General features: G+C 55.0%; 1 protein-coding gene across 1 annotated transcript; it reads left to right on the top strand.

Annotated features, from left to right (window-relative positions):
- KRT82 (keratin 82) lies at positions 1-10,908 on the top strand. Its single transcript, XM_047866993.1, has 9 exons — positions 1-405; positions 2,374-2,582; positions 4,858-4,918; positions 5,600-5,695; positions 6,053-6,217; positions 7,977-8,102; positions 9,644-9,864; positions 10,087-10,118; positions 10,667-10,908. The coding sequence occupies exons 1-9, from the start codon at positions 1-3 to the stop codon at positions 10,906-10,908; spliced, it is 1,557 nt and encodes a 518-aa protein (XP_047722949.1).
- The last annotated feature ends 613 nt before the right edge of the window (positions 10,909-11,521 follow it).

The following is an 11,521-nucleotide window of genomic DNA, read 5'->3' as shown; positions in this document are numbered from 1 at the left end:
ATGTCGTGCCGCTCCTTCCAGCAGGGCTCCAGGTGTGGCAGCCGGAGCTTCAGCTCGTGCTCAGCTGTCCTTCCCCGGATGGTCACCCACTACGCAGTGAGCCAGGGGCCGTGCCGGCCCGGGGGTGGGGGGGGCCTCCGTGCCCTGGGCTGCCTGGGCTCCCGGAGTCTGTGCAACGTGGGCTTCGGGAGGCCCCGGGTCGCCTCCAGGTGTGGCCTGCCTGGCTTCGGCTACCGCACGGGGGCCGCCTGTGGGCCCTCAGCCTGCATCGCCCCCGTCACCATCAACGAGAGCCTGCTGGTCCCGCTCGAGCTGGAGATCGACCCGGCCGTGCAGAGGGTGAAGAGGGATGAGAAGGAGCAGATCAAGTGCCTGAATAGCCGCTTTGCATCCTTCATCAACAAGGTAATAGGCAGGCCCCACACTCTGGGGCTGTGGGATGCAGAGAGCACCTTGTGTCGGGTCCAGGCAGGCAGGGACAGACCTGTGATGGAGAATCCACAGTTGATTGATTGGGTCTCCTGAACTGTATGACCGCTAATCGTTGAAAGCTGCTTACATCAGGCTCAGCACTAGACATCTCTGCCTGCTCGCTCGTTCTTTTTTCACGATGTCATTTCTCTCTCTGAATATTATCTGGTAACATCACCAAGGCTGCCTGAGGTCAGACTACAAGAGGAACTTCCAAACAATACAGATACTGAAAAGAAAAACCAAGGAGGTAGATGAGGCTTTAACAATAGAGCCACCTTCTGGGGCACGTGGGTGGCCCAGTCGGTTAGCCATCTGACTTCGCCTTAGGGCATGATCTCCCAGTTCATGGGTTCAAGCCCCATCCTGGGCTCTGTGCTGACAGCTCCGAGCCTGGAGCCTGCTTTGGATTCTGTGTCTCACTCTCTTTCTGTCCCTCCCCTGCTCACACTGTGTCTCTCTCTCTCTCTCTCACACTCTCTCTTAAAAATAAATAAACATAAAATTTACGAAAAATACAAGAGAGCTGTCCTCTGAGTGCCTGAGCTGGCACAAGACCCTTGGGCCTGGATTTACCACCAGCAAAGGCCCAGGGTGAGGAGAAGACGGAGAAGTCAGAGCTGGGAACACAGGGAGCTAGCTGTCACCAAAGCCTTGTCTCTTTCGTCCTCAAAGCCACAGCTCGAGAAGACTACAGGGAATAATGGTGTGCTGCCTTTGAAAGGCACTGAACTGACCAAGTGGAAGTTCATGCAGCTGCCTCCGTACCTGTCCGCATACCCCAGGGAGGCTCTTGGGATGAAGATACATGCCAGGGGCTGAGCCAGCGTTTCTGCTGACCCCAACGTGTAGGGCAAAGAATCCTGGGTCAACAGTCGGGAGGCCAGGGCCCTGGTGTCGGCCCTACTCCCGCCTGACCCCAAGGCCCCGTGCAAACCTCTCACTTCCCAGCCTCAGGGCCCTTGCTGCCCAGCAGGGAAGGGGGCCATGATGGTGGAGAATCAAAGGTGGTAATACACATAAAAGTGCTCCAAAAAGAAACTTATTTCAGTAAATGGGAACTGTTACACTTACAGTTTTATCTTTAAAGCTCCTTAGGTTCTGGGCTCTGAGCTTCAGCAACATCACTCTACCTTCTGTAGGTCCGGTGACCAGAAGTAGGGCAACATCTCTTCCTCTGCAGGTTTCTTTTGAGGACTGGATGTCGTGTGCCCTCTGCCAATGGCTAATGGGGTGGCAGTGATCAGCTCACCCAGCTCCTACTAATCTTGGTTTCCAAGCCACCGAAAGGGAGAAGCTGGGCCAGCAGATCTCCCCATTGCTGTGACAAGGATACTTTTTGGATGCAGCCACGCAGGGTGCAGCAGAGTCGGGGAAAAGAGCTTAGAGCCCTAGAACGAAGCCTTTAATCTGACCTCCCTGAGTGCCCCTGGGCTGTGACCAAAGAAAGCCTGAACTCCGAAGCATAATGTCACCAGCAGACATTAGTAGGAAGATTTCTGAAGTGCTTCCCATATACAATACCAAGCAGGAAGCTTAGGGCCAGGATGTCTCGGCCAAGGTTACCAGGCTAGTGGGAGATAGGCAGGCAGGGCTGGAAGGGGGAGCTGTCCCAGGCCTCTTGAGACAGTAGCCCTCCCATGACAATATGCAACCCCTGGGTGGAAGGTGGGGGGAGGGTCCCATAAGCTCCCCGAGGCAGGGGAGAGATGGAGATATGCTGTGGTGCCAGTCTACACGGGGAGCCTCATCTGGAAATGTTAGCACACTGGCAGCAGTGTGTTGGGAGTAAGAGCACACGCTGATCCCACCACCCTTCCACCCCACCACCACCGTTTACTGTCTCCCGGCCATGGTCCCCAGGCTCCCTGCTCTCCAGTGACAGCCTGTTCTTGGCGACAGGTGCGATTCCTGGAGCAGAAGAACAAGCTGCTGGAGACCAAGTGGAACTTCATGCAGCAACAGAGGTGCTGCCAGAGCAACATAGAGCCCATCTTCGAGAACTACATCAGTGCCCTGCGGAGGCAGCTGGACTTTGTGGCAGGGGACCGGGCCAGGTTAGAGTCAGAGCTCGGCAGCCTGCAGGACGCGCTGGAAAGCTACAAGAAAAAGTGAGTATGGCCCACTTTCACCCTGCCAGGGGACCTGGAGCAAGCTACATAAACCACCTGGGCCTCAGTTTCCCCATCTACAAGATGAGAAGCCTAAAGCTTAGTTGATTAGGTGGAGGAACAGTGCAGTGGATAAGACAGGCAGGACATTTAGACACGGCAGAAGCTCTGAAATGGTGTTTGCCTTCACCACCCTTCCCGCCACCTTCCCTCAGTTAGGCCCTCCTCACGTCTATGTGATACAAGCTCTTTCTCCTGCCTTCTTCCCGCGTTTCAGGGCTCTGTTCTACCACTCGTCCTGCCTTATCTTCCATCAGTCCCCGTTCAGATCCGGAACTACTTCTTATTCCCCGAACAGGCCCCCAAACCCTCTTCCCTCCAAACTTTCCTCCCGCTGTCCCTTCCCCCTGATAGGCCCCTCTCGGCATCTCTTCGGACCACATCCAAGCTAACGCAGCCCACAGTTCCTCTTGCTCCCTGACGCTCAGCTCCCGGACTTCCTGCCCAGAGCTGGAAGCCACCACCCGTTGGGGCTCCACGTCCCCAGTTCTTGTGGTCAAGGTTATGTAGACCTGCTACACTTGCCCTCCCTGAGGGCAGCTCCTGGCCTGACTCACAGGAGAAGGCAGCTGAGAAGCAGATGTTAATTAAGGGTTTGCAGGCTACTAGGTCCAATGCCCGCAAGAGGCTTGAGGCCCAGATAAACTGCCTCACGGGTCCTAGGTGGGTCTATCCAGGTCCAGGGTCCCATGGGACCACATGTTGGCGGGGGAGGGGGGGGTTTGAGAGAGACACATTTCCATAGACAAGAGGCGGTGAAAATACGCTCAGAGCAATGGTTCCTAAGGGATGTGGATCAGTGGAACGGAGCCACATGGGGGACACTTGTGCTACAAGTGTCAGTCATATGCTTACTTGGTGCCAGACACTGTGCTGAGCTGGCTCCTTCCCTCACGATACCCCAGTCCGGCACAGACCCCCATGCACCCCCACCCACAGCAACAACAGGGTACAGGGCAGAAAGAGAGAGGAATACCCAGAGAGTGAGAGAGCAGGCAGGGCCCAGGGAAGCTTCCCGGAGAAGGTGCCATTTGCTTGGGGCCTTGATGAAGTTTCATTCCAGTTGGGTCTTCCAAAAGGGGAGTCCAAAGTAGACCCTAGGGAAGGGGAAGGGACAGGAGCAGGTGACAGGAGGGCTAGAGTGTGCCAAGTGACACAGGACAACTCAAGCAGACTGTGACAGGTGGGACATGGCAAGGCCAGCCCTCTCAGCAGGAGCAGTGCCTTTCTCGGTGGGTAAGACACAAGATGGTCAGGAGACATGGTTTGCATCACAGGATGAAGACTTTGGATTGGGAAGGTGGGGAAGCATAGGAGGAGTTAAAAGGTGTTAACTCACAGCAGCTCTATGAAGCCGCACAAGTGTTCCTCTCTTGCTGTACATGATGAATGCGAGGCACCAAGAGGCCAAGTCCCTTACCCCAAATCACATGACTAGCACCTGACTGAGCTGGGGCTCACACCCAGGCAGCAGGCTCCAGCTTCCGGTGGCTAAGGCCGAGCTCTGCCACCAAAAGGAAGGATGGGCGTCAGGAAGCAACGTGAAGCTTTTAATGGATCAGTGTCGCTCATCAGACTGAGTCATTCCAGCCAGACTGAACCTAACCCTGATTCCACTGCCCAGGGGGGCACTGAGTGGGCGAGGAGCTCCCTGGGAGCCTAAAGGAAAAGGTCAGGCTGTCTCTCCAGCTCTGGTAAGTGGGTCATTGCTACCTCTGCAAATGAGCTGCAGGTAGAGGCAAGGCTCCGAACTCTCCTGGAGGGGAGGGGCCCCGGGTCGGCTGCGATTTCAGTGACTGTAGCCAACCCTCAGAACAACTCAGAGAGGACAGCAGAACCAGCAGCAGACAGCCCACTCTGCACCACCTTCCCAGAGGAAACAACTCTGGGACGAAGTGGGCTTCCTTAGCAGCAAGATAGAATGCAGGTAGCCTTAAGAAGGACTTCCCAGAAGATGATTGATCATAGGAACAGGCTACTGGGGAGCAGGGAAGGAAGTAAACATGCAAAGTGGCTAAAAAGAGGCTATGATGACAACCATCTGTCCTGAGTGGCTGGAAGAGCCAGAGGTGTCCAGTGACGGGGACTGGACCTGGCGGTTCCTTAGGGGATTAAGCCAGTGAGAGGCAGATCTGTCCCAAAGGCCCCCTCCCTCAGGCTGGATGCCCAGGAGGCTTCCGAACGGCCCCAAGACAGACTAAAACATTTCTTCCAGGTACGAAGAGGAGCTCTCCTTGCGGCCTTGTGCTGAGAACGAGTTTGTCGCCTTGAAGAAGGTGAGGGAGGGCGGCACAGGGAGAGAGAAGGCCCCCGGAGCTGGCCCAGCCGGCCTTGCCACACTCGGCCCCTGACCGTGTCCAAGCATGCCTGCAGCCCACCCACCCACCCCCAACAGGGTCTCTCATCCCTCAGCCCCCGGGGGCCATCCCCATTGACCCTGGGAAAGAGGAAGGCCAGCCCCCGCCCACTTCTTACAGAAGGGCAGCGATTGACCTGGCCTCCACCTCCCAACTCATGGGGGTCCAACCCGGTTAAGGGTTGTGTCTACACCTGCCCAAGAAGCTGGAGATATGGCGAATGCCAAATCAAATGCAAAACAAGAACTCTGCCTCTAACCACAAAAGATAAAAACAATAGCAATGGTTTTTCAGACAGATGCCTAGGTACTTTATGGCCCATGCCCTGCACGGTGGGCTTTGAGAAGCTGCATTCAGGGCTCCTTCAAAATGCACTCCCTCAAATCCTTCACCCTCAGGGTGCCGGGCCCAGGCATGGGGTCCTGGGACTGGGGCCCCTCCCCCTATCCTTGGCTCTGTCACCTTTTCACTTCCACGTGGGCCTACACATGGATCCCACAATGCCACCAGCTTGCCTGGGAGGTGGCCCAGTCGGTGGAGGGGGTGGCCTTCCCATGTTCCCCCGGCCCCAGGTTATGGCTGTCACTGCTCTGGCCGCAGGACGTGGACACAGCCTTCCTGATAAAGGCTGATCTGGAGACCAACGTGGAGGCTCTGCTCCAGGAGATCGACTTCCTGAAAGGCCTGTATGAGGAGGTACCCGCAGCCCCGCTGCCCGCAGGTGCTCAGTCAGGGCCAGTTCCGTGGGCAGGACAGAGTAGGGGAGCTCCAGCAGGGACGGCCCCGGGCTAGCTGACTCCAAAGTAAGATGGGGAGAAATCAAGCAGACAGCTTGTGAGACCCCCAGAAGACACAGGGCTCAGACCTTGGCTCTTGGGTCTACGTAACTAGAAGGGGGACAAGGAACAGGTCGGTGATAGAAGGCTTGGGACAGCCTTTCAAAGGGCTGTGCAAATCTGCTATGGGAGGATCAGAGTTGCTTCCACCTTTCCCCCGCCCCCACCTTTATCCTCAAAATGCTCACACACTCCCATCTGGGGACCCCACCCCCAGGAGATCTACCTGCTGCAGTCTCAGATCTCAGAGACCTCCGTCACCGTGAAGATGGACAACAGCCGGGAGCTGGATGTGGATGGCATCGTGGCCGAGATCAAGGCCCAGTATGATGACATCGCCAGCCGCAGCAAAGCCGAAGCCGAAGCCTGGTACCAGAGCCGGGTGAGGCCCGGGCAGGGCAAGGCCGGGGGGTGGGGCTGGGGGACCCCAGACCCCCTCTCCCCCAGGAAGTGAGTGAGGAGATAATGAAGGCAGAGGGAACCCCATAAACCCAGTTCCTGTTGTTCCTGCCAGGCCCCAGGCCAGGGCCCTGCAGAGCGCGTGGGAGGGGACCCCACAGACAGCCCAGGCCTGTCATCAGGTGTCAGCGCACCCCAGCTTTACCCACCCACGGACCTACTGCAATGTTCCTCTAAGCAGCATTCAAGAAACGCTAATTGGCAATGACTGCAAAGAGGGGCTGTGGGCACTAATGGCAGGGCAGGAGCCATCATTAAGGCAGCCCCAGACTTAGGGAATTAGGGGCTGGCTGGGAGGGAAGGGGATGCCCCCAAGGGCAACTTGACTTCACAAATATTTTCATGTCTGTCTCACCTGCCCTGTCTGAGAAAGGCACCACACACTCATTCACTCATTTATTCATCCAGTAACTTCATTGCCACGCACTGTTCTAGATGCTGGATTCCAGCAGAAAACAGAATAGACAGCAATCCCTGCCTTCATGTCACATTCATCCCAGAGGCAGGGGCGGGGTGGCAGGTGCAGACAAGAAATGAGGTGAATAAGTACAGTGGATGTACGTTAGATGGTGACATGTGCCATGGCGTTACTGAGGCATGTGGCACCAGGATGATGCTAAGAGTCACACCATCCCTGTCCTCAAAGAGGTTACAGAAATAGACCATCCACAGGTGACACGGGGGCTCTATGTTGCCATCAGGGACACAAGCTCCTTCTAGCTTTTTATGCTGCCACCCTTAACATGGCTTTAATCCTCACGGTTGCCTCATGTCCCAAGAAGGCTGCCGTAGTGCTAACTTCACATGTTCATTCCAAGGAGGAAAAAGCACACAGGGCAAAAGAAGCATGCTGAATGAGTCATCTCCCACTTTAAACAGCTTTCCTGGAAGTATTACCCATAGAATTCATTATGAAAGGGCCAAGAAATATTCTCTTATCTGGGCTCACTGCCACCCCAAACAAAAGGAGAGTTCTGCTTGAAGAAGAGGAGAGTGGATATTTTTTAGACAGCTGTGGGCTTTGTCACAACAGCCAAACAACAAAAGAGCCAAAAGAGAGTGATATGTGCTTATCACTTGTTTTGCCTTCTCTATGCAAAATGCTCCCATCCATTATGTGCAGAAAATCTAAAGTTGGCTGCTTTTTTAATCTATAGATGTAGTTGATAAGACATTATTCAGAAATTGAACTCAGAGTTGCATAGGTTTAAAAAAATGTTAAGCCAAAGTAGGAAGTAATATTGCATTTCGTCTTCAATTGTTTTGAAGGAGAATAGATAAAGGTACTCACCCTGGTGGTCTGTCCTCACTCCCAGATGTGTTAGGCATCCCAGGCTGAGCACAGAAACCCCTTCTCAGGTCCAGAGGGAAATCTAATAGGGAAGGAGCCCTCAGCAGACCCCCAGGGCGGGGGGAAGATGAGCCACAGAACAGCTAAAGAGAGAAAAGGAGAGCTTGGAGAAGCATTTAATAAGGCTGAAGGTCCAGGGCTGGGGAAGGAAATAAGGAGAAGCCCAGAAAAGGGCCAGAAATGGAAAAAGGAATGGGGGAGAGAGCAAGCATAAGAATCCAGAGAGCCCTGAGCTAGGAAACCACTGGAGAGACTCAGGACAGTGAGAAGGGGGGCTGTGAGGCGCTACAGGGTGGGCGTTGTGGCGTTCTGACCTCCCCTGTCCCGGCAGTATGAGGAGCTGCGGCTGACAGCGGGGACCCACTGTGACAATCTCCGCAACCGTAAGAACGAGATCCTGGAAATGAACAAGCTGATCCAGCGGCTTCAGCAAGAAACTGAGACCGTGAAAGCCCAGGTGAGGCCAGAAAGATCTTGTTTCAAGAACCCCGTTAGAGGCTGCCCTGCCGGCTGGTCGGTGGTGGGGGGGGGGGGGGGGGTCCGTTCTCCCTGGGAGCATCTCAAAGAGGCCATGAACTTGTGCTGCCCTCTCTTAAGAGGGAACAAGCCCTTTCCACAAAAGCTGACCGACAGCAGGAACAGCCTCTGGAAACAGCGAGATCCCAGCATAGGCTAGGCAGCCTTCGGTCACAGATGAAATAGCAAGGGTGCTTCACTAGATGGGGGCTTAGAAGAGATGCTCGCCATGGCCCCTCCCTACCCAAAGGCTCCAGTCCTAGGATCCTACAATTCATGACTCCCAGGAGTCCATACACGTGGCCCCACTCCATTCTCCTAGGCTGGTGAAGACCAGCCAGACACTCCAAGTCTATTAGCCTCTAAGAATTTTCTCGGATCTCCTTGAGGTGTTATAGATGGAACTGGCCTCAGTTCTCTGGAGTTCAGCTGTCACAATCCTAAGACGAAACGCACAGCAGCTATGAATCTGGTACATCACCATGACTGAGAAGGAAACCTCCCTCCTCCTCCTGTGTGTCCCTTTTACTGTCACATTACTCCCACATGCATGAAGTTGCTCTCACAGCCAATTCAGCCATCCCAGCTGGTGCCCAACAGTTCCATTCAACTCTGACACTACCTACCTGGAGAGAGGGTCAGATCCCACAGGGTTAGGGCTCAGTCCCACACAGCTGCCCTTGTTTCAGATGCCAATCGTGGGTCCAGGTGGTCCCCTGTGCTTCTGATCCATCAGCTGTAACTCGGAGGTTCCCATGACCCCCTCTTCAGGTTCCATGCATTTGCTAGAGTGGCTCACAGAACTCAAGAAAACAGCTTGCTTATGTTTAGCAGTTGGTATAAAAGGATATGATAAAGAATACAGATGAGCATCCAGAGGGAAGAGACACACAGGGCAAGGGAGGGAGGCGGGAAGGATCCAGAGCTTCCGTGCCCCTCTCTGGGCACCTGATGCTCCCTATACCTCCTCATGTACACCAACCTGGAAGCTGCGTGAACCCCATACTTCGGGGACTTTTATGGAAGCCTCCTCTCGTAAGCATGATCCATTATTAACTGCATTTCCAGCCCCTCTCCCTTCTCCAGTGAAGGCAGGGGGGAGTGGGGCTGGAAATTCTAAGCTTCTAATCATGGCTTGGTCTTTCTGGTGACCAACCCCCTATCTAGGAGCCATCCAGGACCCACCCAGAGTCACCTCATTAGAACAAAAGACATTGCTCTCATCCAGGAATTCCAAGGGACTCGGGAATTCTGTGTCAGAACCAAGGGTCAAAGACCAAGTATTAGAACAAAAGATGTTCCTAATGCTCTTATCACGTGGGAAATTGCGAGGATTTAGGAGTTTTGCACCAGGTACTGGGGCAGAGACCAATACACATATGTTTTATTATCTCACAATGGCCATGTTCTCCCTGTCCTTCTGAGAGTCAGCCTCAGGCTCCAGGGGCCCCCAGTAATGCCTTTCTGTGCCCGTTCCCCCAGCGCTGCAAGCTGGAGGCCGCGGTGACCCAGGCAGAGCAGCAGGGCGAGGCGGCCCTCAGTGACGCCAAGTGCAAGCTGGCAGGGCTGGAGGAGGCCTTGCAGAAGGCCAAGCAGGATATGGCCTGCCTGCTCAAGGAGTACCAGGAGGTGATGAACTCCAAGCTGGGCCTGGACATCGAGATCGCCACCTACAGGCGGCTGCTGGAGGGAGAGGAGCACAGGTTAGTCAAGGCGAAGCACCGAGGACGACGTGTTCCCTGCCCTCTGGTCGCTGGGGCTACGATTGCGCGTTCTGCTAGTCAGGGAACATCCGAGACAGTGCATAATCCACAGGCCCTCCTCCTTAACATTGTCCACAGTGGGGGCAGGAGAAGGGTGCCCCACATTCATTGACCTTGTTCTCTGTGATGCAGTGACCTTGTGCCTTCTTCTTTCCACTCCAGGCTGTGTGAAGGCATTGGGCCGGTGAATATCTGTGAGTAGACCAGCACTCCCGTGGGGCTCTGGGGTTGTAGGGGCTGATCAACCCAACAAGGACAGACCACTGTCCTGCCCAGACTTCAGCGTGCCTCCCCCACCCCCAAGGAAGGGCTCTGTCTGCCAGGAGCTCCTGGGCGGACGGAGAAGCTCTACTTCAGGACTGTCCAAGTCTTCGGGAGTCAGAAGTAGGAGCTGATATGCAGCAGGGCCTCGGTGCTTTGGGGCCCAGACGCTGCCAGGAACCATCATGACAAGGAGACGCCTCTATGGAGGAAATAGTTCTGAAGCAGGCTCAGACAAGTAGAAACTGACAGCATGAAGCGGAGGCCAAGGTTTTGGGAAACGAGGAGAGGCAGAAGGGGGGGCAGAAGGGGAAGAGGCAGAAGGCTAAGCACTTTTTATGGCTAGAGTGGGAAGTCAGTGGCTGGCACAGGGGTGTCCTTATTGGTGAGTGGCAGCAGGTGGGGGGCGTGGCCTGGTCTAAGGCAACGCCCTTCCAGCCGCCCAGTGTAGGACCCTGAGCATCCCTCTCTGTTCCCACAGCCGTGAGCAGCTCCAAAGGTGCAGTCCTCTACGAGCCGTGTGTGGTCAACACACCCGTGCTGAGGACCGAATACTGCCCGGGGGGCACCAGTGTCCTCAAGAGCAGTGGGGGCTGCAGCGTCGTGGGCACCGGTGAACTTTACATCCCCTGCGAGCCCCAGGGGCTACTGGGCTGTGTGAGCGGGAAGAGTTCTGGCATGAAGCTGGGGGCTGGGTGTGGCTCCTCCCGCCACAAGTGTTAGCATTGCCCCAGAAGCTGCAAGCCCAGTGACAGGGCTCTAGCCCCCAGCCTGGATGTTGTCCACCGATCAGCTGAAGACAAGGATATTCCTAAACCCTTTCCTGTATTGACCACACGTTTCCCTCCTGTTTTCACACTGGGAGCCGCCCCTCGGGTATCTTTAAGAGTCACCTTTCACTTGGCTATGTGCAGACCCTGAGCTAGGCCTTGGGGGTGGACACATTAAAGTTCTGCTTTGTGGACTATCCCCTGGAAGATTCCCTACAAAGCCAGTCTCCCACCCCCTACCCCTGGAACTTCCCCACCTCCCTTACCTCTGGCTCTCACGCACTTAAGAAAAGAGAACTTCTTTTAACCCCCAGCTAACACATGCACTATCGCAATTATCAAAAAGAGGCACCCCCAATCTCCCATTCTGAATTCCAAAGCCAAGTGCCAGCATTTCAGGATCACTCCAGACCTGTCAACAGTTCTCTCTGGTACACAGAATCAAGAGGGGGTTCTTTAGGGCAGTAGATTTACCTGCCTGTGTGTGCTAAACTCACACTATGAAAATACATTTTTTCCTGAACCGCATCGGCAGCTGATGGGCGGGGAAATGTCTAGAACAAGGG

This window comes from Prionailurus viverrinus, chromosome B4 (assembly GCF_022837055.1).
Source record: "Prionailurus viverrinus isolate Anna chromosome B4, UM_Priviv_1.0, whole genome shotgun sequence".
NCBI lineage: Eukaryota > Metazoa > Chordata > Mammalia > Carnivora > Felidae > Prionailurus > Prionailurus viverrinus.
The sequence above is the reverse complement of the archived record's forward strand: the minus strand, read 5'-3'. Positions and strand labels throughout refer to the sequence as shown.